Source organism: Poecilia mexicana, unplaced genomic scaffold (genome assembly GCF_051168715.1).
Source record: "Poecilia mexicana isolate PSO_F unplaced genomic scaffold, ASM5116871v1 scaffold_15, whole genome shotgun sequence".
NCBI lineage: Eukaryota > Metazoa > Chordata > Actinopteri > Cyprinodontiformes > Poeciliidae > Poecilia > Poecilia mexicana.
In genome coordinates, this window is record NW_028263384.1 from 2,380,227 (window position 1) to 2,408,014 (window position 27,788).

Sequence of the window (27,788 nt, forward strand, 5' to 3'; positions counted from 1 at the left end):
TCTTGAGAAAAACAGTGCAACAGATTCAGGTTTGGAGGCCTTTTCACACTCATTCCAACCTTTTCTGATCTTCCCACAACTTCTCCATAGGATTGAGATGTTTTGGTGATGGCTATACCAAAACATTGGCTTTATGGTCATTAAGCCACTTTGACTTTGTGCTCAGGGTTATTGTCCATTTGGAAGACCAATCTGTACCATAGATTTTACTTGATGCTACCACCATCATACTTGACAGTTAGGATGGTACGAGCATCCCGGATTTTCCTCCAAATGTAACGCTGCTCATTATAGAGAAACAGTTCCACTTTAGCTTCATTAGACCACAGCAAATGTCTCCAAAAATCAAGATATTTTGCCTGTGTCCATCTGCAAATTGCAATCTGCGTTTTTATGTTTCTTATGGAGAGATGACTTCCTCCTTGTCAAGTGGCCTTTCAGCTTATGTCAGTACAGGACATGTTTCACGGTGGATAATGACTGTCTTTTCAGCTTCAGCAGCATCTTCAAAGGGTCTTTGGCTTTTGTTCTGGAGACGATTAATACATTCATCTCTAGCATACAGAAAGTGTCTCTTTCCTGAGTGGTACCATGTTTGAACATTCCCATCATGTCTATACTGACACAGAATAGTTTGAAGAGATGAACACTGCACCTTCAAGCATTGGTAAATTGTTTCCAAGGGTGAACCAGACTTGCTCAGCTGCACAATTCTCTTCCTCATATCTTGGCTGATTTCTTTTGACTTTCTCATTATGTCAAACAAGAAATAAGTATGTTTAAGATGTGACCTTAAAATACATCCATGCTGGTCCACAGAGTTCTGTTCCTCATGTCTTAGGTGTGTTCCAACACACCTGATTCAGATGACTGCATGACATCCTCTGTATGCTTTGATATGTTGCAGAACCCCGTTAGTCAGAGATTCATTTAAGTCAGGTGTGTAGTAGCCAGGAGACACCTAACAAAGTGTTGGACAGTGATCCAGGGTTGGGAGCCACTGAGTTAACCTGCCGTAAGCCATGAAATGATCATCTGGGCTTTCCCTCATTGTTTAAAGAGACAGTCATCAATCTGTATATGAACTTCTAAATTTGAAGACATTAATACATTTCTGACATTCTCTCTTTAATGTGTGCCTCTTTAATTCTAACAGACCTAAAACTAAAGAACTTGGTCTGATTTAACTTCAGACAGAAATAAAGGTGAATGCGTCTTTTTATTTGGTGTATGTAAAAGTCTAGTTTCAACTGGATGAACAGATATAACCACTTCCCACTTGATTCCAACCACATATTCAGGAGAATCCCAATCAGCAGCAGCTGTAACCCACCTGATGAAGCCCAGGGGTCGGCTGGTTGGCTGAACAACTTGTTCAGTTTGTCCTGCATATCCTTCTTTCCTCTGCTCTCCACATCCTTCTCTTCCACTGAGCTGGCCCCCTTCCTGCCCTCCTCTTCCTCCTCCATCCCTCTCCTTTTCCTCTCCTCTTCCTCCTGAGTCACTCTGTTTAGCCAGGCGTGTGACGCAGACACGGAGGTAGGGCTAGGAACTTTAGGGGCGGAGCTTCCCGTTTCTCCCCGCCAAGCCACTCCTTCCTTTGACGATGACCTGGATGTTGGCAAGAATAAGGTGCAAAGAAGGTCACATTATTTACCAAAACAAAAAAGCCAACATTTCAGTATTTCTTCCTGTCTTACCCGCCCTCCTGCAGCTCAGCAGACTTCCTTTCGATTGCTGTTTGCATGTAAGGTTGGGAGAGTGACTGAGCGCCTCCCTCTAACTCCTTCTGCTTCTGCCTCTGCTGCCGGCTGTGGATCTCCCGCAGTTCCTGCAAAGCATCATGGCGTACAGGAAAGGAACAGCAATGAGGGTGAAGTGGGGTCAGAGGGTCGGTGGCTACGGGTTACAGTCCACAACTAAACAACAACACCAGCAGCGGCAGCACGTTTCGTATTAGTCAGGTGATCAAGACAAGCTCCGCCCCCTTCCAATAAACGGAGCAGCATAACGTTTTGGCATGTTTCCAACAAAAGGAAACAAGGAATCAATATATAAACCTTTTTTTTAAATAAATGTTATTTAAAACAAAATCACAACCTTTTCATACATTTCAGTCTTCTAGCAATGTATGTTTTGTTGTCTATACATAGTGAGGTGGAGTGTTTCCACCATCTTTGTAAAGTGCTATGATTTTTTTTGTCCAAACTTTTTGAAACTTTAGATTCATCTTCATTTGATTTATTCCTTGTGAATTGCTTTAGTGGTGAAAAAATATGGCTGGGAGAAGACCAATAGGCAAAAAATAACGTATTGGTATAGGAGTTTCAGAAAAATTTTAAGTGCAGAAATCTGTTCTTGATCTCCTTTCTCATTTTTTTTCCAACTGCTCCTTCAGGGAGAATAAACATTTCATTAATTAATAGCCGGATAAATTAAAATTAGCTCAATAATTACCGTTTTGATGACTAACATTTTTTGAAGAGTAATTTTGTTTACAGAGACATCATAATCCATTTTATTTCATTAGTAATTTAATTTCCTCTTTGGATCAATAAAATGTTTTTGAATTTAAATTGAATGCAATTCATGTTTCATTTGTGTGTGTTTTGATATCCGTTTTATTTATTGTTTTTGCATGTTGTGTATATTCTTGGATATTTGAAATAACTTCCAGTTATAGTGTTAATGTTTACAAAATCAGTGTTTATTGATCTTTGAGAGGACAAACTTGAATTATTATTCCATCATCATATTATTTGAAAATGGACTCAAAACAACATTATTATTTATCGCAATAATTACTGGGAACATTTCTCATCCAGCAAAATTTGTTATACAGTGATAGTGAAGTTTAAAAAATAAAAATATGAAGTATATTTTCATATATTGGTTCGGTTTTTACATCTTCAGTGCTTCATATGATCAGTTTTCCTAAATTTGTAATTTCAAAAAAATTGCAAAAAGTTCAGAAGATTTTTTTTTTTACTGGAATGGATGTTGCTGCTACCAATCCCAAAGCAATGTGCGCTGCTGAAGGGGGAGGGGCGGAGCTTGCACAAAGGACTCTCTTGTGTTGACATACTGGGTTAAAAAGATTGAATGAATAAAGGAAGGCTAACAGAGGGTGGAAAAGGGATGAGTGCGCTGGAATAAACATGGGCAGATCTGTGTACCCATGACAACCATCTGTGCCGTTAGAAACCACTCTGTCGCTTAAAACAATGCAATGTGGATGCCATGTTCCGTACGCACGCATGCACGCACGCACGCATGCACTCATTTATAGACTTCAAGGGGTCCGAAAGTAGAATGGTGAGTTGCGGGGCCCACCCTTTCTAGACGTCCTAGATCTATGAAAAAAATCAGGCAAGTCAAAAAAAATCTTGACACTAAAAATCACCTTCTATAAACACAATTTGAAACTTTATTTTACATGTCAGTTTAACGCTCACTTGTGGGGCCCGTTTCTAACATGTATGCTTTGTGGTGTCCACCTTTACACACATTTCTAACATTTATGCTTTGCGGGGTCCACCTTTACACACAAGTTTTTTAGTCCATTATGAGGCTTGCTTTTAATGTTCGAACCTTAAGAGGCCCAGCTTTACACACATACTTTTTTGGACACTTATGGGGCTTGCTTTTAACATTTAACTCTTGTTAGGTCTGCCTTTAAGATTTCCTAGCCCTGTCTTTCAGCAGAGCTCTTTATCTTTAAATTTGGATTTATCAAATATATCGCACACACACAAGCACGCAAGTGCACACACACACGCGCGCACACACACACACCTAAACACAGACAAACACCTACACACACACACACGCGCGCGCACACACGCACGCACGCACGCACGCACGCACGCACGCACGCACGCACGCACGCACGCACGCACGCACGCACACACACACACACACACACACACACACACACACACACACACACACACACACACACACACACACATTAAACCTGTTTATTTTTAAACCTAACACAACTCTCCCAGCTTCCTGTCAGGTTGAAACAATAGTTAAGGCGGGACTACAGTGACGTGAGGTGAAGTAGCCATGCATAGCAAAGAACACCATAAAAATGTCAACAGTGTTAGCTAAAGATGCACCGAGACACAATTGGACTATTTTAAGCTTGGCAGACCAGCGCAGGCTTCAACAACAACAACGCTACAGTATGAAAGATGTTATGAAGCAAATAATTGTTATAGTTAGCCATTTTCAGTATGAGGCTTTTAAAATTTCTATGGTAGCAAGCCGGCTAGTCATTCTGCTTAACACAGGACACTTTGATAGGTTTTGGTCATTCCACTCTGCTGCCATTTTTTACTTTTGGAGCATTCCGCTCCTCTTTAAATCTGTGTGGTCTCATAATTTTAGATATGTTGTAATTCTACCTCTTCTGGGATTTGGGGCCATAGTTCAGGTATTATTCGAGCTTTGGGATGATAATCAGCTGCTTCCAGTTGTAAAAGCATCTTGTTGCCACAGTTATGCATCATAATAACTGCCTTAAAGTAAAAAATTAAAAGCAAAAATCCTTCCAGATGCACAGCACTCAAAACCAGATGGAATAACAGTCCAAATATGCAATGCCTCAATTTGAAAAATAATAAAACTTATAAACAAAAGTGGACAAAAAGAACAAATTAGAACTACAGTAACTGAGCTACTCCAATTCTAAGATAATGTTGGTACAAGAGTGAACTGAGCTGCAGCAAACCTTAGCATGTTGCAGGCTAGGTTCTGTTTCTACTACTAGCTACTTGACATGGAAAATAAGTGGTTTAGCAATATTAACAGACATTTCTACATCTCAGGCTTAAATTAGAACTTATGTTATCTTGGGGAATCTATATTGAATCAGCAAAATTCTGTATCAGAAGCTCTGTAAAAATGTCTGATCAGTGCGTTTCTACTGTTAGCTAAAAGAACAAAGCTAGCTAGTTGGATAAGCAGGTAGCTAAACAACGCAATGTAAGGGAAAGACAAATTATTTTAAAAAGACAAATAAAAGCAATAAGGAAGAAGATATAGAAAGAGACCAAAGAAAGGACAGAAAGACAGAACAAGGGTGATTATAAGAAGGAAAGGATGGGTTGTTATATGGACCTTTATAGCGGAAGCTAACCGAGTCAGACAAACTGATGGCTGATAATAACTCCTGCAGTTGTCCCTGCTCCTGGCGCTGAAACACACACACACACACGCATACAACAGGCAATACACACAAACACAGAAGAAGGCATATCTCTCAGCGTTTCAATAATTTTGTTCACAATTTCGTCATTGAAAGAATAAAAGTGAACTTTTTTGTCAGTTTGTTACTATCTCAGCTCTTTGTAAACACTCTAGTGTTAACAACCAATAAGTTAAACATACTCTTGTAGTATAAAGTGTTTAATATTAGAAACATGAAAGGCAAAAAGAGCTTTGAGGGTTTAAAATTCCTTCAACCACAATTGTTCATATTTGCCTTCAAAGTCCTAATTTATTCCAAATGGCAGCTGTTTTTTAAAGCTATGATGGTGACTCATTTAAAGGAGGACGTTTGTGATTCACTGTGATGAGCAACACATATTAACAAAAGCTGGTTTAGTCAGCGTTATGCAAACAAGCAAGATGCCGGCACCGTTTCAATTACCGTATTTTGTGCTATGATGCTGCTCATATTCAAAAACTTCTTTTTATAAAAAATATGTAAAAAGAAGTTTCTTTTAAAACAAAGTAAAAATTCCAGGAAAAATATGTTTTCAGTAGTGAGCCTCAAAAATCTAATACACATCCGAATTTGTTCCATTTGGCTCTATTAAGAGATTATTTGATGTTCAATTAGCAGTAGTGGGCAATGCTAGCTAAAAACATTAGTTGTGTCAATCCTAAAGCACTAATCAAACATTAGTTCTGCTAATATTAAAGCATTAACTGATATTTAGTTGTAATTGGAGTTCTGAAAAATAAATTTACTTTGATGGAAACACACCAATTTTGAAAAATATAAACACTAAAAACATTATTTATATATATTATACACTGCTCAAAAAAATAAAGGGAACATTTCACTTTAATTTTGTGTGTGGCTCCAAATCCAGGCCTCCACTGGTTAATAAATTTGATTTCCATTGATGATTTTTGTGTGATTTTGTTGTCAGCACATTCAACTTTGTACAGAACAAAGTATTCAATGAGAATATTTCATTCATTCAGATCTAGGATGTGTTATTTGAGTGTTCCCTTTATTTTTTTGAGCAGTGTATATAAATGTGATTATTATATATATTTTTTATGAAAAATGTTTTTACGCTTGGATGATGTGCTTTTTCGGCTGTATCCAACATAACAGGAAGTGGTAGAAGGATGATGACACGGTATGTTTTTATTTTTAATGACTTACTTATTCACATGCATTTCATATTTAATGAAACTGTGTTTCTTCGATATTAGTGGACGACTGACAAAGTTTTGTACACTTTTATAACAGAAACGTAGCTAGTACTGTGCAGTTAGGTTACTCTCAACCATCAACACACAAAAAGCCTTTCAGGGTTCTGCTTCTTGGTGGTTAAAGTCAAAAGCAAGTTAGTCACCTGGTAAATATCCAATTCAAACACAAAAAACTGACCTTAGTGGTCAGCTGATGATCAGCAGCAGAACTCCAGTTACATAACCACTAAGTATATCCCAACTGCAGTACCACCCCATTCCAGCCATGGCAGTGTGCTCTACCTGTCTCCCTTTCTCTTGGCGGTGAAGCTGGCATCGCAGGGCTTCTATCCTGGCACAGTGGTTGGCATAGAACTCACACAGACACTGGCATGGGAGCAAAAGGCCAGTGTGGGAGGTAAATGAAAGGAGTAGAAAATATAGGAGGGATTTAATAAGTGGGTTGAACAAATAATAACAGGGAGAAAATGAATGGGAGGAATGCAGGTTGAGGAAGCAGAAATAAAATAAAAACAAGTACAGCCAGGAGCAAAAATAAAAACAACAAACAAACAAACAGGTACACAAGCAGAGCAGATGTAGAGTCCCAGTCGTTAAAGAGGCACAGCAGTGACCAAGGAAGATTTAGGGAGTTATAGCGGTATGGAGGGGAGGGTAGAGGGAAGTAAAGTCAAATATTGTTCGCACCTCAGTGATGTTTGTCTCGTTTACTGTAAACAACTACACAACTGAGACGTGCTTTGAGTTGAAAGAAACTGCTTTATTACTTTCTGTTCTACTTCTACTGACACCTCTGTTATGTTGGCTTCGCTACATAAATCCTGAGCCACATTGATTAGATTAGTGGTTAGAAAATTAGTTTATTTTTGTCTCTATGGTAGCTGCTCTTCTGCCTTCCTCCATCTCCTGAGTGTTCCCATCTGCTTCTGGCTACGACACACAACAAGACTGAGTCTGCATTCTCTGACCTCTCCCACGGACCTAGATAAGATAAGATAAAATAAAATAAAGACTAACTGGTTCTGAAGTATCATGGTGTGTTGGAGCCATTATAGACAGAAAAAAAGAGTACATTTTGCCAAAAAAAAAAAATAAAAATCAGAAAGTTTGAGATTAATCTCTGCAAGTTCCTTGGGAGATTTCTGGGCTCCAAAAGTTGAAAATTTGCTAGTAAAAAATTTTAAAATTTTGTGATAAATTTCATAATTATTATAAGTAATGTGAAATTCAGAAAATTTTTGACCTGTGGAAATTTTGAACTAGAAATTTCCCTTTTTTTTCTAAAACGATTCTGAGATGAATTTCAAAATATTTGAGTTTTTTGGTGGAAATTTACTCCTCCTTTTTGTGGACTTTCAGAACTTTACATGTTTTTTCTAGATACATTTTGAGATTAATCTAAAATTTTCAAGCAAATTTTTTGACTTTTAAAACTCAGAAATTTTCTAAAGTTTTTGTAAAAATGTTTTTTTTTCTAGAATTTTTTTTTTAACCAGTACATTTTTTTTTTCAAATCTTTCTACAATGCCCCTAATATGTCGTCATTAGGGCTGAAACGATTCCTCGAATGATTCGAGTACCTCGATTACTAAAATTCCTCGAGGAAAATTTACCTGCCTCGAAGCTTCGTTAATTTATGTTTTATTAGTTAGTGCACCGTGTTCCGGCCGGGACTTCATTTGCGTTGCGCGGAGCTCTCACTTCCGCCTCTGAGTTGTTGACAAAAGCTAAGTCTCAGCGGCATAAAGTCCAATCTTCAAGATTGGCCCGTGGAGATTTTATGGATTGATGATAATGCCCGACTTTTTATCGTTTTTGGGGAACCAATAAGCATCCTTAAAATGACTGGGGGAATGCCTGGAGTACGGCAGCATTTCTCCTCCGGGGCTGCTGGTTGAACGCGAACGGCGGGAAGAGCGCTGAGGTGAGCGGATAGCCTGAACAGGGCGGGCGGCTGAGTAGCTGATGCTTACCGTGTAAATGTAGCTTTACCGACGAACCGCACAATACATTTCATATCCCGGTCTGAAGAAACGGGTGGCGGAGCGCATCGTACATGGCTGGTAGATGAGTTTCTGAGTGTGACCAGTGAAGGTGTCGTAAATATCCCGTATTGCTTCCCCCGTGTTCGTCCCCCGGTCTAACGGTTCGTCAGTCCGCTGGTCTATTTCCTCCCCTCCATCTTACGTTCTTCATTCGCCCTCTCCTCCCACTCCAGGCGGCATTTCCCGTATTTTCAAACCCAAAGCGTGACAGGTTAGGTGGCAAGGTGAGTTTAATTAATCTATTAAACTCACTGAAGATGAATACATAAACTAAAAGCTGGATTGTAGACATTTTTATAAGCAAATTTGTGAGCCTGCCTCTTTATTAAATTCAATATAATTTCAGATTTTTCTATAACTTTTCTTCTGGTTAACTTAGAAAGTGAGCTATTATTGTTACAGGTTAGTTTTCTAAACTACAAAAAAGCAACTGTTAGGGATGCTCAAATATGAAAAATTGGACTGACATTGATATCTGATAGTAACACCGGTATTATGCCAGATTTACCAATATTTCATTTTATAATTTTTTTTTATCCGATTACTCGATTAATCGTAAGAATAATCGATAGATTACTCGATTACTAAAATATTCGTTTACAACAGCCCTAGTCGTCATACTGAATAAATCTAATCTTTTGCTGGTCAAATCATCAGTGCCCATAAACTTCTTCATGAGTGATAAATTGACATCCAACAGCATATTGTGAAACTGAAGGAAAATGTTGCATACATAGGAAAGAAACCTGTTTAGACGCAGAAAAATTCAATTTAAAAATATTTTTTTCTAAAAGGTTAAATTAAATGTTGTAACTCATTTACGACATAGCCATAACTAATAGCCTTAATTAGTTATTGCGGATGGTGGAGATGTGGGCTGGAAGGATCTCCTGTAGCAGCCTGTCTCAATAAGCAATTAATCACATTAATAAATTAAAATCAGCTCAACAATTTCAATTCAGAGGACTAATATATTTTGAACGGCCATTTTGTTTACAGATACTTCATAATCCATTTTAATTGCAGTTTTGGTTATGTGTGGCTTTTATTTATTGTTTTTGTTTGCTTAGTTTTATTTTGGATATTTAATACCCCTTCCAGTTCCAGTGCTAGGTGTTCTTTACAAAATCAAAGTTTATTGGTCTTTGACAGGGCAAACTAGTATTATTGGGCCATTATCATTAGGTTACTTGACAATAGTGTCAAAATAACAATATTATCTTTTATCACAATAATTTCTGGGACAATTTATTGTCCAGCAAAATTTGTTATTGTGGCAGGCTGAGGCAAAATTCTTTTCAGCTGCACAGCATTCCAAATCCAAAGGAAATAAATGATCAAACATGTACAGAAGTCAACAAAAAGAATTCAACTTGCTGTCACTAGTAGCAGCATAACTCTAGAAAATAATTTTCCTTCCACTTCACACTTATGCACTATTTCAGGATGGTCTATCTCACAAATCCAAAGAATTTATGGGGAAGTTTATCATAAAAACTTCCACATTCCTCCTGTGACAGGAGAAAATGTGACAATGGACACGGTCTATAAATACATTGTAAATAACCAGTTGTTTGCTTCCATAATCTGGCGCCAAAAACACAACAATTAAACGTGGCAGCAGCAGCAGCAGTACAACATCCATAGGAACAGAAATGCACCAAAGCTCAGTTCACCAATAAACAAAGTACAACTAAGCTTTGAGATGAATGCTATGAAAAATGGACATCATTATAAAAGTAGAGAATAAGCATTTGACTGGTTCATTTTCTCTCTCTACAATAGAGTTTATGAACCATTATCTTGTTTTATGTATCAGACATTTTTCCTCTTAAGTATGAAATCGGTCAATATTAAACCTAAAGTGCCAATAATCAAAATTTTTATGCCTGGTCTTTAAATGTTTTGAAGCTTTACTAAGAATTTTGAAAATGTCTGGAACAGTATGAATAATCTATGACAATATTATATAAATGTTATTCTTTTAAAATTAACACCATTTTGTGTTTTCTAAATAGTTTATTGATCCAGTATCAGCCTTGCCAATCAAGCTGTCTGTCGTCAATATTGTTAAAGAGCGCAGACTGATTGGAGCAGTTTTACTCACATGGGTTGAAATCCTATTTGTGGGGTTTGATCCTTATTAAAACAACATTATTGCATTATCAGCTGGTACTTTTACCAACTTTGTGGACTTTCTACACTTAGGCATGTTTTGGTTTTGTAGCTGAGATTTCTTCAGCAACTCCAGCTTAAAGCTGCATTCCAATTTATTTAACCTATCCCTCAAACAGTACCCTTTGCTAAATATTTATGTTGTGTATCTATGTTTTCTTTGTCTCATGATGCGCTCTAAAAACACATTGTGTCATTACCTTCAGCTGTGTGTTGAAGGCGTCTATTTCCAACAGTTTCGCTCTGGTCTCCCTCTCCACTGAATCCAGCTGCTCTTTGAGCTGCTGCCTGCTATTCTCCTTTTGTTCAATGGCTTTCTGCAGCGATGACAGGCTGTCACCTAAACACACACACAGACAGAGTAGATGATGTTAGTTAGATAAACTTAGGCAGTAGGACAGATCCTGGTTTCTTAGAAGTTACTATAAAATTCAGGAAAAATGATCAGAATCTTGGCTGCTGCTATAAAACAAACCTTTTAATCTGATATAGTACAAGAGTTTCCAGAGCTCAGAACTTTTTCTAACATCATGGGAAAATTTAGAAAGATGGAAAGAAAGAAACAAAGACAAAAAAAGAGAGAAAGAAAGGTAAAACAAATAAAAGAAAAACAAAGAAAGGAAGAAAGAGAAAAAGAGAAAGAAATGGAGAAAAAGGAAAGAGAAGGAAAGAAAAAAGCAAATAAAGGAAGACAAAATGAAAGAGAGAAGTACAGCATGACGTAAAGAAAGAAATACGGAAAGACAGAAAATATTTTCTAATTCATTTCTACACTGTAGCGATGTTCTTGTTTAATTTTCTGGATAAAACACTCAAATCCCATGCTTTTCCAGACAAAAACCCTGCTGTGTGTGTTTGACTCACGGTGCAAACTGTTCTGCTGGACCTGCTTTAACTGCTCATTCAGATTCTGCTTGTCAGGAATGAGCCTCCCCAGCCACTGTTGAGAGTCCTGCATACAACAGAAAAATATCAACCACACACTAACACATACCTTACACCTCTGCTTTAACTTACAGCTAGGGCGGTTGTAAACAAATATTTTAGTAATCGAGTATTCTATCGATTATTCTTACGATTAATCGAGTAATCATAAATTTTTTTTTGATAAAATAAGATATTGGTAAATCTAATGTAATAGCAGTCAACATCAGTGCAATTTTTCATATTTGAGCATTTCTTACTATTACTGTTCTGTTTTTTAGAAAATTAGTTAACCTAAAGAAAAGTTATCCAAAAATCTGAAATTATATTCAATGTAATAATAAAGAGGCAGGCTCACAAATACGCTTTTAAAAAAATGTCTATGCTCCAGCTTTTAGTTATTTTTAATCTTCAGTCAATGTAATAGATGAACTCGCACCTTACTCAGACATTTATAGCTTCTGTGTCCATGTTAGTGACGGGATTTTGTCACACACAGAAGCATCTACCAGATATGTACCGCCACCCATTTGTTGAGACCGGGATGATATGAAATTTATTTTGCGATTCGTCCGTAAAGCTACACATACGTTAATCATCAACTACAGCGCAGGTGGCCGCAGTGTTCAGTTTATCCGCTCACCTGTATAAATACTCCTGGCGTGCCGTTCGCTCTGAACCAGCAGCTCTGGTAGGAGAAAAGCTGCCAAACTCCAGGAATCACGCCTATCAATTTAAGGATGCTTATTGATTCCCCGAAAAAAGATAAAAACCCGTACATTACCATCAATCAATAAAATCCTACCAAAGCGAACCTGAAATTTGACGTTTCGCTGCCAACACTTGACTTTTGTCAACAACTCAGACGGAAGTGAGAGCGCTATGCAACACAAATAATGACTCGGCTGGAGCACGGTGCGCTAATTAAAACATAATTTAACAAAGCTTCGACGCAGATCAATTTTCCTCAAGGAATTTTAATATTTGAGGTATTCAAATCATTCAAGGAATTATTAGTCCTAATTCTCCTAAAGTTGAAGATTACAACAAAACCCAAAGGTGTGCAACATAACAGACTTAGATAAATGAGATGGGAAAGAATGTCTGTGTGTGTGTTGAGTTTATGTACCTGAAGCTGCTGCTGAAGCTGTGTGATTTCGGCGATGCGTGTCTCTCTTGTCTGATTGGTCTGCTCCATCTCTCTCCGCTGAGTTGAAAGACGAAACCGAACATCCTTCAGTTTACCTTCCAGCTGGTTCTTCTTATCATTCTGGAGAACAGGAAAACACGTATTGTTCAATTTATTCTATTTATCCCCTAGCAAAAAAAAAAAAAAAAAAAAAAAGAGAGAAAACAGAATCCGCATCTGTCCATTAAGTGAATATGAGGAAAAGAATCTCATGTGCTTTGTCAAAGGACCAGTATTATGTATTTTCCAGGCATTTATAGCACAATCAAGTAACTATGTTACTTGATTGACTATAGTTATATATATATATATATATATATATATATATATATATATATATATATATATATATATATATATATATATATATATATATATAACTATATATATTAGGGCTGTTGTAAACGAATATTTTAGTAATCGAGTAATCTATCGATTATTCTTACGATTAATCGAGTAATCGGATAAAAAAAAATAATAAAATGAAATATTGGTAAATCTGGCATAATACTGGTGTTACTATCAGATATCAACATCAGTCCAATTTTTCATATTTGAGCATCCCTAACAGTTGCTTTTTTGTAGTTTAGAAAACTAACCTGTAACAATAATAGCTCACTTTCTAAGTTAACCAGAAGAAAAGTTATAGAAAAATCTGAAATTATATTGAATTTAATAACAAAGAGGCAGGCTCACAAATATGCTTATAAAAAATGTCTACAATCCAGCTTTTAGTTTATGTATTCATCTTCAGTGAGTTTAATAGATTAATTAAACTCACCTTGCCACCTAACCTGTCACGCTTTGGGTTTGAAAATACGGGAAATGCCGCCTGGAGTGGGAGGAGAGGGCGAATGAACGAACATGGGGTGGAGGGGAGGAAATAGACCAGCGGACTGACGAACCGTTAGACCGGGGGACGAACACGGGGGGGAGCAATACGGGATATTTACGACACCTTCACTGGTCACACTCAGAAACTCATCTACCAGCCATGTACGATGCGTCCGCCACCCGTTTCTTCAGACCGGGATATGAAATGTATTGTGCGGTTCGTCGGTAAAGCTACATTTACACGGTAAGCATCAGCTACTCAGCCGCCCGCCCTGTTCAGGCTATCCGCTCACCTCAGCGCTCTTCCCGCCGTTCGCGTTCAACCAGCAGCCCCGGAGGAGAAATGCTGCCGTACTCCAGGCATTCCCCCAGTCATTTTAAGGATGCTTATTGGTTCCCCAAAAACGATAAAAAGTCGGGCATTATCATCAATCAATAAAATCCCCACGGGCCAATCTTGAAGATTGGACTTTATGCCGCTGAGACTTAGCTTTTGTCAACAACTCAGAGGCGGAAGTGAGAGCTCCGCGCAACGCAAATGAAGTCCCGGCCGGAACACGGTGCGCTAAATAATAAAACATAAATTAACGAAGCTTCGAGGCAGGTAAATTTTCCTCGAGGAATTTTAGTAATCGAGGTACTCGAATCATTCGAGGAATCGTTTCAGCCCTAATATATATATATATATACATATATATATATATATACATATATATATATATATATATATATATATATATATATATATATATATATATATATATATATATCAAGCAGTTTTGAGAGACAGAATCAATTGAACCCTGGGCAAGCGTTTTTATGGTCAATTACGGAAAATATTCCGTTAACATGACCCCTGTATATATATATATCTATCAAATATGACTTAAAAGACATTTGACTTCGTAAATTACCACCTTGAAATTGGGCCTCTGTTTCTTTCAGAAACTCCTGCTCTTTCTGAAACTCCGCCTTCAGGAAATCATCACAAAATGGCTCCTCTGTTAACATTCTGTGCCACGCCGGCAAAAACGGCATTGCAGAGAAGTAGCTCATATAATGAGCTCAGCAAATGTGCAGTTCCACCAGGTGTCTGGAGCTATGTCCACCCAGGCGTTTTGCGCAGCTGAATGGTTGCCATGGATATTAAAGGATTTCTCAAACATGCATGAAAGAATCAAGGCAACACCCCAGGTATGTTTTTGATACGGGAATAACATCATAACATGATGTAAAGCTCATAAAAGTCAATTTACATAACACTGCCTCTTTAAGTACAGTGGAGGACCTGTGATGCTTCCAGTCAAAGTGTGTGTGCAGGGTGTGTTTTGTGACAGGTTATTTTGAATTACCAGAGCCTCCAGTTCAAACTCCAGCGTCTTCTTCCGGGCTTTGAGCAGCACTATACTTTCTTGTTCTCGGTTTCTTTGCGTTAGGAGCTCCTGGCGACGCTGGCGCTCCCACTCCAACTGACGCTGGCGCTCCAGTTCCCGCTTAGCTGCCTGGGACACAGACAGGTGCTAAAGAATCACAACACGGAGCTATTCATGGTCCATAACAGAATGCTTCCAGGCATACTTGCTTAGAAGCAACAAGGCAGGGTGATGTTTGAGCTTATTTACAGTAAACACAGAGATTCAAAACTAGATATCCACCGATTTGATATTAATATCTGTATCGGTCTCGAGTTTGAAAAAAAATTGTTGATTGGTTATGAATTTGTTCGATACAATACTGCAGATCTATTCGGTCTAATTCTATGGCTTGTACTCTGAGCAACATCATGTTGTTTATTTTACATTATATTTAGAATTCCTAATTTTACTTTCTGAACCATTTGAAAGGTTTGTTGCAGCTTATTTTTTACATCTTCGACCAACGTATTCAACCTGTCGTTTTTGTCAGCTTCAGTTTCTTTATTATTTTACATTGGGTGTTATATTTCTAACTGCTGTGACTGAGCAAATTAAAGTTGTGTTGTTTTTACATGCTTGACCAACTTATGAAACTCTTGGAGTGCTGTATTGGTGCAGAGTTACCAAATAAATGTGTAATAAAATACATTTAAAAAAAAGAAATGTTTTCAGAACAGTTTTTCTGTATCGGATCAGTATTGACCAATACTAAACGTGAGATACCGGTATCGGTTTTGGAAGTGAAAACAGATACTGGAGCAGTGCATTCGTATTCCACACAGGTGGTAGAGAGCTCTATAATTACAGGTGCAGCGTCTTCACTTCAGATGTAGAAATCTAGAGGTGCCAATATTTCAATGTCTAGTGATTTCGATTCAGACACTAATTTTCTATTCAAATGGGCAAGAGATTCTGGAAGTGTAAACATTAATTTAAGATAATTCTACAGGGTCTCATACCGCATCGAATTCCATCAGTTTATATTTCAACTAAAATAGGTTTGTGCATAAATTTCTGCAACTTAAATTATCAGTATTGTTTGCTTCGCTGTTTGGCTTTTTCTTACATAAGAAAATATTTACTGAGGTTGAATGGACACGTAATGCAATGTGAGGTACACTCGGAAATAGAAGTGGCAAAGACGTACAACTTAAACATATTTTGAAATAGATTTTTGCACATTTTGAATCTATTTAAGATTTCCAGGACTAGGAAATGAAATCCTTTACACAAAACCTCTTGAATGCTCCTCCTCCTCTCTCTACCTCTCTCCTTTCTATCTCCTTGCGTCGTTCTTCTTCTCTTTGCCTCTCCAGCTCTCGTTGCCTCTCCAGCTGCTTCTCCAGCTCCTGTTGTCGCCTCCTCTCCTGTTCCAGACGCTCACGCTCCTGAAGCACCGAGACGCAAACGTAACCAGATAATAGAGTTGTTTTTTTTTTACTCCCATGTTATAGTTGATATGGAAATAAGCGTACCTTCCTCTCCTGTTCCTCCCTCTCCAGCGCCGCCAGCCGCTCCTGCTCTTTCCTCTGCTGCTCCTGGAGAGCCTGGCGTCTTTTCTCCAGCTCCAGATTTCCTCTTTCAAAGTTCTCCCTCTTCTTGTCCTCAAATGTCACTGTGGAGGGGTGGAATATATAAACATAACCACTGTTAATGGCTAAAAACAGTGAAGAATGTGAATAGAAAAAGCATCTGTTTAGATTTAATATTAATAGGAAATTGGCTAAGAGTTAAACAGAAATGCAAAAAAATTCATTTACGTTTCCATAACAACACAAACCATGCAGTATTTTAATGTTGTGCAAGAAGAAACTTCCAGAAGGAACAGGATTAAACTTCTACAGATATAGTGCTCTCAAAACTATCAACATCCACTGAATTGCTTCAAAAACCTTCCCACAGGATGATATCGCCACCACCATGTGTCACCGTGGCAACAGCGTTTTTAGGATGATGTGCAGTGTTAAGTGCTAGGCTAAATACCACATTCAGGACAAGCAGGACTTCTTTTGGCTTTCAATAATTGATTGTTTTTCTTATACCGAGACTAAACTACACACAGGTGGAAGAACCTATTTAATAATTGGATGGCTTCTGAAGGCAGTTGTTTGTGATGTACTTTCTTTTGGGGTATTCAAGTAAAGGGGGACAAATACATATGCTTTCCATGATTTTTGCAGAGAACGATGGGTAAAAATTTGTTTTTTCACCCAATAAGCAATTAAAAAACATGCAGCGCCATCATCTTCCTACCACTTCCTGTTGTAGTCTTCTTTGTGGTTTACGCCAGTGGCAACATCCGGTTGTTTTGTCATGTGACAAAACAAATGAATGAATGTTCAGTTGTTTTGTTTCACACATCATGTGATGTGAAAAAAAGTGTTTCCATTGCAATTTCCCCAGACCAATTTTGATAAGATAAAAAAAGCAGCAAATTTTTTAATAATTTTTTTTTTCTTCTAAATTTTATTAAGCAAATTTATTTTCAAAATATCAAAATGATTGCAGAAAAATATGGTCAATGGAAGCACAACTATATTTGCACTTTTTAATGTCAATAGGTTTTAAGCATCAATATGTAGCTTGTGTATAAAGTGGAGCATTTGGTTTGTTTACCTATTATGAGCAAGGTTCAAAGTATATTTAAGGGAATTATTATGGCAAATCTCAGCTGGTATGGTAGCATAAGCTAGATTTCTGCTACCATACCAGTAATCTAGCTGGTACGGTATGGAGCCGGAACAAACACCACCTGGTAGTTTCTTCTCCAGGTTGCTCTCGTTCTCTTCCTCCGTCTCCTCTGGGACACTCTTCTGGTCTGACTGGACGCTGTCACTCCGTACACGCCTTTGACACACGCACACACACACATATGTTCATCTGATTGGCTGTTCATCTCCCGTTCACCAAACCGACAACAGTGGGATAGATACCTGAAGGTTGGCGGGAGGTAATCTGCTGGTAACACTGGAGGCAGTGGTAACCCTGACATGGCCATGTCTATGAGGTGCATAGCCAAGATGAACTCCTCCGCTGTTAGCTTCCCATCCTGATCAATGTCTGACAGACTCCTGGAGGAGATCATAATCCAACAGATTTTCACATGTTTGCTCTTCTTCTTTTAGCTAATAAATGGTTGAATTCAATGCACTGACCAGATTGTGGCTAACTGGCTCTGAGGAAGGCTGGATTGCATCAGAATAGTGCGAGCCTGGGGTCCTGAATTAGAAATTCATGTGAGTAGTTTAGAGAAAGGCGTTGAAATTTCAATAAAAAACTGTTAGTGTGTGTGTGGACGCACCGGTGAGGTACCCGCTCATCATCTTATCATGGGAGTTAAAAAGCTGCCTGTACTTTAGTCTGGAGGACTGAGGAACTGCCCAATCAGAAGGAGGCTGAGTACTGGGAGAAGATTGAAACATGAAAGATGCAATGATTACTATGCTGTGTTGTCTCTTTTTATAGCTACAGGTGCATCTCAATACATTAAAATATCATTGAAAAGTTATTTTATTACAGTAATTCAATATAAATAGTGTCCTTACACACACAGTGATAAATTTTAAGTGCTTATTTCAGTTCATTTAAATCAAGGCTCTGCAACTCGTGTTGAGACAGTGAACGGCAATCACCGATCATACACTTTTTCAGGAATCAGCTTATTGTGATCAGCGGCCGATCGATCGGCACACCTCTGTGAGATATATATATATATATATATATATATATATATGTATATATGTGTTTACTTGTGTTTTGTGGACTTGGAGAAGGCGTTCCACCGTGTCCCTCGGGGAGCCCTTCGGGTTCTCCGGGAGTATGGGGTACCGGGCCCTTTGATACGGGCTGTCAGGTCCCTGTATGACCGGTGTCAGAGTCTGGTCCGCATTGCCAGCAGTAAGTTGGGCTCGTTACGGGTGAGAGTTGGTATCCGCCAAGGCTGCCCTCTGTCACAGATTCTGTTCATTACTTTTTAAGGACAGACTTGTTAGGCACAGCCAAGATGTTGAGGGGATCCGTTTTGGTGGCCTTAGGATCGCATCTCTGCTTTTTGCAGATAATGTGGTCCTATTGGCTTCATCAGGTCATGATCTACAGCTTTCACTGGAGCGATTCGCAGCCGAGTGTGAAGCAACTGGGTTGAGGATCAGTGCCTCCAAATCTGAGGTCACTGTCTTGAGCCGGAAAAAGGTAGAGTGCCTTCTCCGTATCGGGGAGGATGTCCTGCCCAAGTGGAGGAGTTCAAGTATTTCAGGGTCTTGTTCATGAATGAGAGAAAAATTGGACGGGAGATCGACAGATTGGTGCAGCGTCTGCAGTGAAACGGGAGCTGTACCGGTCTGTCGTGGTGAAGTCATGAGCTTTGGGTCATTACTGAAAGAACGAGGTCATGGATACAAGCAGCCAAAATTAGTTTGTCTGAGGGTGGCTGGGCTCTTTAGAGATAGGGTGAGAAGTGCGGTCATCCGGGAGGGACTCAGAGTAGATCCACTGCTCCTTCACATCGAGAGGAGCCAGTTGAGGTGGCTTGGGGATCTGATCAGGATGCCTCCTGGACACTAGGGCTGAAACGATTCCTCGAATGATTCGAGTACCTCGATTACTAAAATTCCTCGAGGAAAATTTACCTGCCTCGAAGCTTCGTTAATTTATGTTTTATTAGTTAGCGCACCGTGTTCCGGCCGGGACTTCATTTGCATTGCGCGGAGCTCTCACTTCCGCCTCTGAGTTGTTGACAAAAGCTAAGTCTCAGCGGCATAAAGTCCAATCTTCAAGATTGGCCCGTGGGGATTTTATTGATTGATGATAATGCCCGACTTTTTATCGTTTTTGGGGAACCAATAAACATCCTTAAAATGACTGGGGGAATGCCTGGAGTACGGCAGCATTTCTCCTCCGGGGCTGCTGGTTGAAAGCAAACGGCGGGAAGAGCGCTGAGGTGAGCGGATAGACTGAACAGGGCGGGCGGCTGAGTAGCTGATGCTTACCGTGTAAATGTAGCTTTACCGACGAACCGCACAATAAATTTCATATCCCGGTCAGAAGAAACGGGTGGCGGAGCGCATCGTACATGGCTGGTAGATGAGTTTCTGAGTGTGACCAGTGAAGGTGTCGTAAATATCCCATATTGGTCCCCCCCCCCACCCCCCGTGTTCGTCCCCCGGTCTAACGGTTCGTCAGTCCGCTGGTCTATTTCCTCCCCTCCATCTTACGTTCGTTCATTCGCCCTCTCCTCCCACTCCAGGCGGCATTTCCCGTATTTTCAAACCCAAAGCGTGACAGGTTAGGTGGCAAGGTGAGTTTAATTAATCTATTAAACTCACTGAAGATGAATACATAAACTAAAAGCTGGATTGTAGACATTTTTTATAAGCATATTTGTGAGCCTGCCTCTTTGTTATTAAATTCAATATAATTTCAGATTTTTCTATAACTTTTCTTCTGGTTAACTTAGAAAGTGAGCTATTATTGTTACAGGTTAGTTTTCTAAACTACAAAAAAGCAACTGTTAGGGATGCTCAAATATGAAAAATTGGACTGATATTGATATCTGATAGTAACACCAGTATTATGCCAGATTTACCAATATTTCATTTTATAATTTTTTTTATCCGATTACTCGATTAATCGTAAGAATAATCGATAGATTACTCGATTACTAAAATATTCGTTTACAACAGCCCTACTGGACACCTTTCTCGGCTGGCCTGGAAACACCATGAGATTCCTCCAGAGGAGCTGGAAGAAGTGGCTGGGGAGAGGGAAGTCTGGGCCTCCATTCTGAAGCTGCTACCCCTGCGACCCATCCCCAGATAAGCCGAAGAAGATGGAGATATATCTTTTTTTTTAAGGTCATGTAATATATGTGGTCCTAAACAGGTTTTATTTAGCTGGACTGAGTGCAAAATGGCTCTTTCAATTACAAAGGTTGCAAACTCTAAATTCCATAAAAAAAGCACAATTATATTTCATAAGATTTTTAGGCAGAAATTTTGTCCTGCTGAAACCACTATGTACAAAATATGTCCTGCACTGGTCAGATTTCTTTTTTGGAGAAATGACTGCATCGATGCAGCGTAGCATGGCGGACTTTAAATGTACTTTGGTAAGTGTAGGTAGAACTCAGGTCCTGCTGGAAATAAACACTATAAAAAGTTTGTTTATTAATGAACTAAATTACCTTTTCAATTATATTCTTATGTTTTTAGATTAACCTGAATAGAAGAAAGTAATGGACTCAGAGCCTACCCTGCAGCATCAAACGATGAGCCCTTCTGTGGCTTGGTGCTGGAACGATTGAACGAAGAGGTCTTGTTCACAGAGGGAGCTGAGAGAGAAATCCGAGAACAATTGTGACTTAAAAAAATCAAAACCTCTCTTTAGGAAGAGACAGAAAATGCTGAAGCAGTGCATTTTCAAGGTTTTTCTGCACAATTTCTGATTAATTCAAATAAGTGAACCGATGTTCATGTTTCATGCATGTTTCTTGCCAATTACCGGCTAATCGGTTTTTGCTGGTTTGCCTTATAAAACCAATTATAATGCCTTACAATCAGTTTTATAAGTCATTAAGCCTTATAAAAGGTTTAATGCCTTTTATAAAAATATAAAAGGCATGAAACAATAAAAAAACAGCTTTCTTCTGTTTTACCTGAGTGGGGAAAGCCTGAGATGGGCGGCATCATAGCTGTGGGAGGAGCTCCGTTGGCAATGGGTGGAGGAAGGGGCGGAGGAGCCGAAGAGACGAGAGGAGGAGACACCCCAACGGGAAGAGGAGGAAGAGGGAGTGGGGGCACAACTGGAAGGGGGGCTGGAATGGGAGTCGGAATGGGTGCCATAGGGGGCATGCCTGGGAGAAAACACAGGAGCTCATGTGATTACTTTAATGACAAAAACAATATTTACACATAAATGTTAAAATATTTGTTACCATAGCAAAGGTCGGAAGGAGAAAAAGACTATTACTAACCCTGAATTTACATTTTTTTCTGTCTAAACATACAAACAACGAAAGGCAAAAACGTTGTGAACATCGTCTGCTGGACACATGTGTCTTTGAGTGGGATGATTTTATCCCATCACACGTTGGCTGTATGACGTAAACATTGACCAAGCTGTGCCATTTGTAACAAACAGGACAATTCAATGGCAATAACCACTCTTCAAACCAAAGCGGGCAGCACAGGGATGGTTTTGGGCCAGACAAGTTTACTTTAAAATCTCACAATTTGCACAGTAAAGACTAAATTTATACAACTTATCTGCAAACAAATAATGTTGGTTTGGGGTTTAGTTAAACTATAAAAAGTAAAATCTTCCCGTGTGTCTCACCAAAGCTGGCCTGTGGGGGTAAGGAGAGCGGCGGCTGCTTCATGCTGGGAGGAAGCGTTGGTGGCAGAGAGTGACCCTGGAGCTTCAGTTTGATGAGTTTCATGGCGATAGAAAACTCGTGGATGTCCATTCGGCCATCGCTGTTCATATCAGCCAAAGCCCTGCACATTCAGAGGAAACACAATTACTCCAACACAAACATGATAACACTTCAAATCTCTTACAACTTGGGGTGGAGAAGACAAACCTATTACAGAAGCTTTTAAAATGGCAGCATTATGTTTTTTTCCAGGCACATTGTGCCATTTTATAGCACAATCAAGTAACTATGTTACATTCACTTGTTATAAAAAAAAAAACTATCAAATATGACTTAAAAGAAATTTGACTTCATAATTTAACATCTTGAAATTGGGCCTCTGTCTCTTTAAGAAGCTCCTTTCTGAAACTCCACCTTCAGGAAGTCATCACAACATGGCTCCTCTATTAACCCTTTAAGTTTTTAATCAGCGTTTCAGTGAAAAGTAGCTCCAATAATGAGCTCAGCAGATGCCCAGTTCCACCAGGTGTTTTGCTAATTGCAGCTGGCTAGTCTGAAGGATTTTTCAAATATACATGAAAAATTCAAGGCAACACTCCAGATATGTTTTTGATGAGGGAATAACATTATAACATGATTCTTTAATGATTCCAGGTCATAATGTTAGTTATTAGTGTAACTATTGTTTGTTTGTTAAATATTACAACTGTGACAGAGCTAACTGTAAGAGCTGCAATTCTAAACAGCCTTTGAAACAAGAAACAGGTGATTTGATTTTGCGATTATCTGTCAGAATGTTAGCTAAAAGCTTCCTTTGGGTTTCGTGACTCACCATATTTGGGCCAGGATGGGCGGGGGCAGCCCTGACTGAAGGAAAAAGTTTTTAGCCTGATCACCTAACGAGTGAACAGAAAGAAAATGTGAGACAAAAGCAAGCAAAAGAAGAAAAAAAAACCCAAAATGATTCCTGTAAATCAGCTGGGAAATATCAGTAAAGGAGATTTACGACTTCTTCATAGCCTTATTTCAGCTCACAAATACACAGACGTCCAGATGTGATGGACAGTTCGTTACCTGTTATGTAACCCCCAGCAGACGGAGCGAGGCCGTGAAACTGCTGATCATGTTTGGCTCTTTCATCCGGAGTGATCAGAAACACGTCTTGTCCTAACACACCCATACAACACACACACGATTAGAGTCTGAGAGGGCAGGGCAATGCCAGAGAAAAGGCTGGAATGTGAGAAATGTGTGAGTCAGAAGTTTCAGTTCTTGTTCAGTAAAATCAGATCTGCACAATAAAGACCAGACCTAGAGGCAGTGTTACAACGACCTGGTGTTGAAGGTTTTCCTCTCAATGACCAGCCTAACTATTAGTTTTAATGTTCCATACATCGGCCAATTAAATTAGATGCTACATTAGTCTCACACCAGGATTCAGCCACTTTAAGTGCTTTCCTTAAACCCCAACTTTCTGTATAATTTTTAACCCACATGTTTAGAGATTCGTGTTGAGTCAATTTTAGAAAACCAAAAAGGAAATAACTAACTTGTGTTCACATTCTACATCCAGAACATTTGAACTATTTCTTCAAATGCTAATACGATTTAGCATCACTGGTTTTGCTACCCTAAGCCAACTCAGATGTGTTTCAAAGATGAATAGTGACTCTGTTCATGGTCAAACAAATCAAACACAGAGGTTTAGAAATACTCCTCTGTCTGTTTTCATCCCAATCTGACTCTCCGAGCTAAAGTGACTAAACCTGGCAGAAGTTCAGGCAATATTTCAAAATCAGGAAATATTACACTACAAGTAGTTATGGCAAAGTCCATTACTTGCTCAGCATATTTTTGAAAATTCAGTCCTCATTTATACCCCCTTACAATGCCCCTGGTCATATTTACACACATACTGACCTGTGAAAGCAGTGGGGAACTGTGCCATGGTTCACTCAGTCTTCAGCAAATACACAACGCCTAGAACAACAACACAATTTTTTTTTTTAAATGTAAAAAATTGAAATGCAATTCCAACAATTCATTAGTACATGGCATTAGGCGGTTCACAGAGTCAAAGTGTATTGAGATTTCAAAACATTGTAATTGCAAAACTATAGAAAGTGTGGTAATGTCTTTAATACAGCTTAAAGTCCCTCTACTGAGATGTCAGAGAGGTGACCGGAGTTGTGGGATTTTAGGATGTCTATGTATCAAAATCAACAAATATCCATGAATAAATGTATTATTAATATAATAGTATTATTATTAAACTCATTTAATTATGTTATCTTATATGATCCTATCCCCCGATCTGATCTACCTCAGTAAAGGCTAAAATCCACTATTGTCTTCTTCTTCTCTGTCGTGAGAGAGGATAGGCTGTCAGACCCTCCCACCAGCTCACATCCGCACGACTGCAGTTACTAACTTATGCCCCTTTTCCACCGGCTCTACTCGGCCGGCTCGGCTCGGCTCGCTTTAAATGCGTTTCCACCAGCCCTTTTCAACGGGGCTGGCCCTGCTTTTTAGGGTCCTGCTTCAGAGCAGGGCCAGTCTGGCCGGCCCTGGTTTGGTAGGTGACGCAAGCTTCGCTGCTGTTCACTGATTGGCTGAGGGCGTGGACAAAACGGATCAGCGGAGAGAGAAGAAAAAGGAAGGCGCGACGTTTGAAACTCGCTGCAACACGGAAGTGATGGAAGATACAAACAAGCCGTTAACTAAAAAAAGATGCCGGCTTTTTTCTTTGTTTGGATTTCAATATTCAGCGGCATCTCGATGGAGCCGTGAGGAATGAGTCGTTTTTGTCAGTAGTGGAGCGAATGTACAGCCTCGTTAGCCTCTTCGGAGCGACGGAGCCCCACGGTGAACACCGACGCAGACGCAGCTGACGCCGCTGCTGCTCTCCAGCCAGGTGAGCAGTTTGTAGATATATCTGTCTGGTTTGTACTACATTTAAGGTTGCATACATACAATCATGGAAGACATTTAAAACACAAAGTCTGCTGTATTTTTATTGCTCAAACACAACATGCGCATTTTCTGAAGACACTCGGTTGCACATTACAGTTCTAAATAACTCAATATTGTACAGCATTTTACCTTCGCTTGTTTCTTATCTTTGCGTGAATCTATGTGCTTCGATTGTCTCTCATTTTGCTGTTGCATCTGAGTTTCCCCTGTTGCGAGATAATAAAACATATTATATGACATCCTATTATTGTAAAATGGCTAGATATCAGTTCTCTTATCAAATTATGAATTAGTAATTGTAGAATGAGCAATAAACCTGAAGAAAACGATAGTGGTATTTTATCCATGGCTGTATGCATGCATAGGTCTAAAACTTACAAGTAATTACATTTTGTCTTTAATTTACACTATTCCAGTTATTTATAATTCTGTATGGTTGGATGGAAAAATAAAGTGTTTGCATGTATAAAGTAACATATCTGTTTTAAATAATTCCTTATGTGTATGTAACTTCCACATTAGTAACTGTTATTTATCTACATTTATGTGCTATAAGCTATAACATCTAATTACTTTTCCCAGGGAGCAGAAGAAGAGCAACATGGCTGACATGATGGAGAACGATGAGGAGAACCATCAGAACAGGATCTCCTTCAGGAGGAAGCAGCTACCAGCAGATATGGCAGAGCTCCATGAAGAATTGAGACGAACAGAAAAATAAAAGTTGTTGTGTCTCAGTGAACAAAGTCTCTATTTCTGCTCACTCCACACATTATTATATATACTGTAGTTTATATGGCATCAAACTCCTAATACAATCCTCCCAAAATGTGAGGAGCTTTAGCCAGAGTGAAAATAACATTATATTACATAAATATTTCATTGAACTTAACATTGTAGATTACCAATGAAGCCATCCGAAACGGAATACGTTATTCAGCAAACCAAACATTTTGACATTATTATCAGGGTTTCTATTAACAAGAACCCTAAATACAAATCATGTTAGTTTCTAGTTTATACATCATCATTCTATCCACTCACTGTTTATCTGTCTTCCTGCAGAATCTTCAATGTAAGAAAGGGAGAAAATGTGTCCAAAACCTGTAACCTTAATTAGTGATAAATAAGACTGAGTTTAAACTTTAAATTCTTAGTGTCCAAAATGTGAAAACATGGAACTAGAACCAGTCAGATTGGAAGGAATATGGTTTTATTTGTTCTCAGTATACCTTGGACATCAGGTGAATCATAATTAAACGTATTGAGAAGTTAAAAACAACAGACACATTTTTTTATCAGAAATGTTTCATCAGCATATTGAGCTCATGTGATTCCTGCTCCAGAAAGGTGAAGGTCTCTGGACATCCTGAAGGTAAACACCGACCAGCAGTCAGGAAGACACTGATGAGATCCTACAACCCAAAGGCTGCACGAAGAACCACGGTGGTCTGCGGCGGCAGTTTACCAACATGAAAACACATTGAAATATATTATGAATTAATTCTGATATTTGTAAGTTATTTGCAACACCCTGACTGACATTAGCTCATGTATATTCGGCACTATTACAAGTTTTATCGTAGTTTAATACAAAAATCATCGTTAGCTCACCTGAACCGTCTGAGCCACCTGCTTTCCTGCCACTGCAAGGCGGAGATCAGCTCCTCCTCACCACATCGCAGCTTTCCTCCCACTGTCACATTTTCTTGAAGTCTCAGAAAAATCGCAATCAGGCTATAAAAAAATAGCTCAGCTCTCTCTTCTTCTTTTGTATCAGAAAAATATCAACTCGCGTTAGGTCGCATGTAACGAAGCACAGCACGTAGCTCCAGGAGGCGGTACCCTGCAACAGAGCCAAGTGGGCCGGTGGAAACGCGGTCACTCCGAAACAGAGCCGAGCCGAGCCGGGTTGTTGAAGTAGAGCCGGTGGAAAAGGGGCATTAGTATTCTGTTAAAAGTACCAAAAAGCACCCGCCGGTCATCAGAATGAGGTGCTGATGCAGCTTTTAATCCTTTTTTTCAGCATCAGTGTAGAGTTCATTTTCCACTCGGATGTCTTTTTTCTGCTTCAGTTGGGAATTTCTCTTTAGTGCTCTTGGTTGTGTGTTGACAGAGCAGAAACCCTCTTTTTGTGCCACACTGCCTCATAGATGCTCATCCTTGAAACTACTCTGCTTCACATTCACAAATGCGGGATGATTTACATCTGACAGAAAGGCTTGAGGACACAAGTTTACCACTCCTGGTCAATGGATACCTCCAGTAGAGCCTTTCTGTTGGACGAAGCAAAGACTAGAGGCTTACTTGAATATTTTGAACTAAAACCATGCTTCACCCCTTACAGTGCATCTGTTTAACACAGCTAATCAGATCCACGCTTGCCTTCTTCCACTCGAAGC

General features: G+C 39.1%; 1 protein-coding gene and 1 long non-coding RNA gene across 2 annotated transcripts in view; one reads left to right on the forward strand and one right to left on the reverse strand.

Annotated features, from left to right (window-relative positions):
• Window positions 1-27,788, reverse strand: part of itsn1 (intersectin 1 (SH3 domain protein)) — a 66,586-nt gene that overhangs the window by 30,451 nt on the left and 8,347 nt on the right. Inside the window, exons 2-20 of the mRNA XM_088013151.1 lie at window positions 24,334-24,393; window positions 23,488-23,580; window positions 23,246-23,309; window positions 22,374-22,534; window positions 21,694-21,891; window positions 21,291-21,369; window positions 18,343-18,443; window positions 18,197-18,260; window positions 17,975-18,112; window positions 17,794-17,888; window positions 16,517-16,656; window positions 16,307-16,429; window positions 14,979-15,128; window positions 12,733-12,873; window positions 11,544-11,631; window positions 10,880-11,019; window positions 6,742-6,825; window positions 1,701-1,831; window positions 1,334-1,611 (exon numbers count right to left, since the gene is read on the reverse strand). Coding sequence (XP_087869277.1) covers window positions 1,334-1,611; window positions 1,701-1,831; window positions 6,742-6,825; window positions 10,880-11,019; window positions 11,544-11,631; window positions 12,733-12,873; window positions 14,979-15,128; window positions 16,307-16,429; window positions 16,517-16,656; window positions 17,794-17,888; window positions 17,975-18,112; window positions 18,197-18,260; window positions 18,343-18,443; window positions 21,291-21,369; window positions 21,694-21,891; window positions 22,374-22,534; window positions 23,246-23,309; window positions 23,488-23,580; window positions 24,334-24,361 — 2,296 coding nt within the window. The 5' untranslated portion in view covers window positions 24,362-24,393. The remainder of the gene's footprint in view (window positions 1-1,333; window positions 1,612-1,700; window positions 1,832-6,741; window positions 6,826-10,879; window positions 11,020-11,543; window positions 11,632-12,732; window positions 12,874-14,978; window positions 15,129-16,306; window positions 16,430-16,516; window positions 16,657-17,793; window positions 17,889-17,974; window positions 18,113-18,196; window positions 18,261-18,342; window positions 18,444-21,290; window positions 21,370-21,693; window positions 21,892-22,373; window positions 22,535-23,245; window positions 23,310-23,487; window positions 23,581-24,333; window positions 24,394-27,788) is intronic.
• LOC148155241 (uncharacterized) lies at window positions 24,883-26,132 on the forward strand. The gene is made up of 2 exons (XR_015765436.1): window positions 24,883-25,327; window positions 25,969-26,132. It is a non-coding gene; the product is annotated as an uncharacterized LOC148155241 (long non-coding RNA).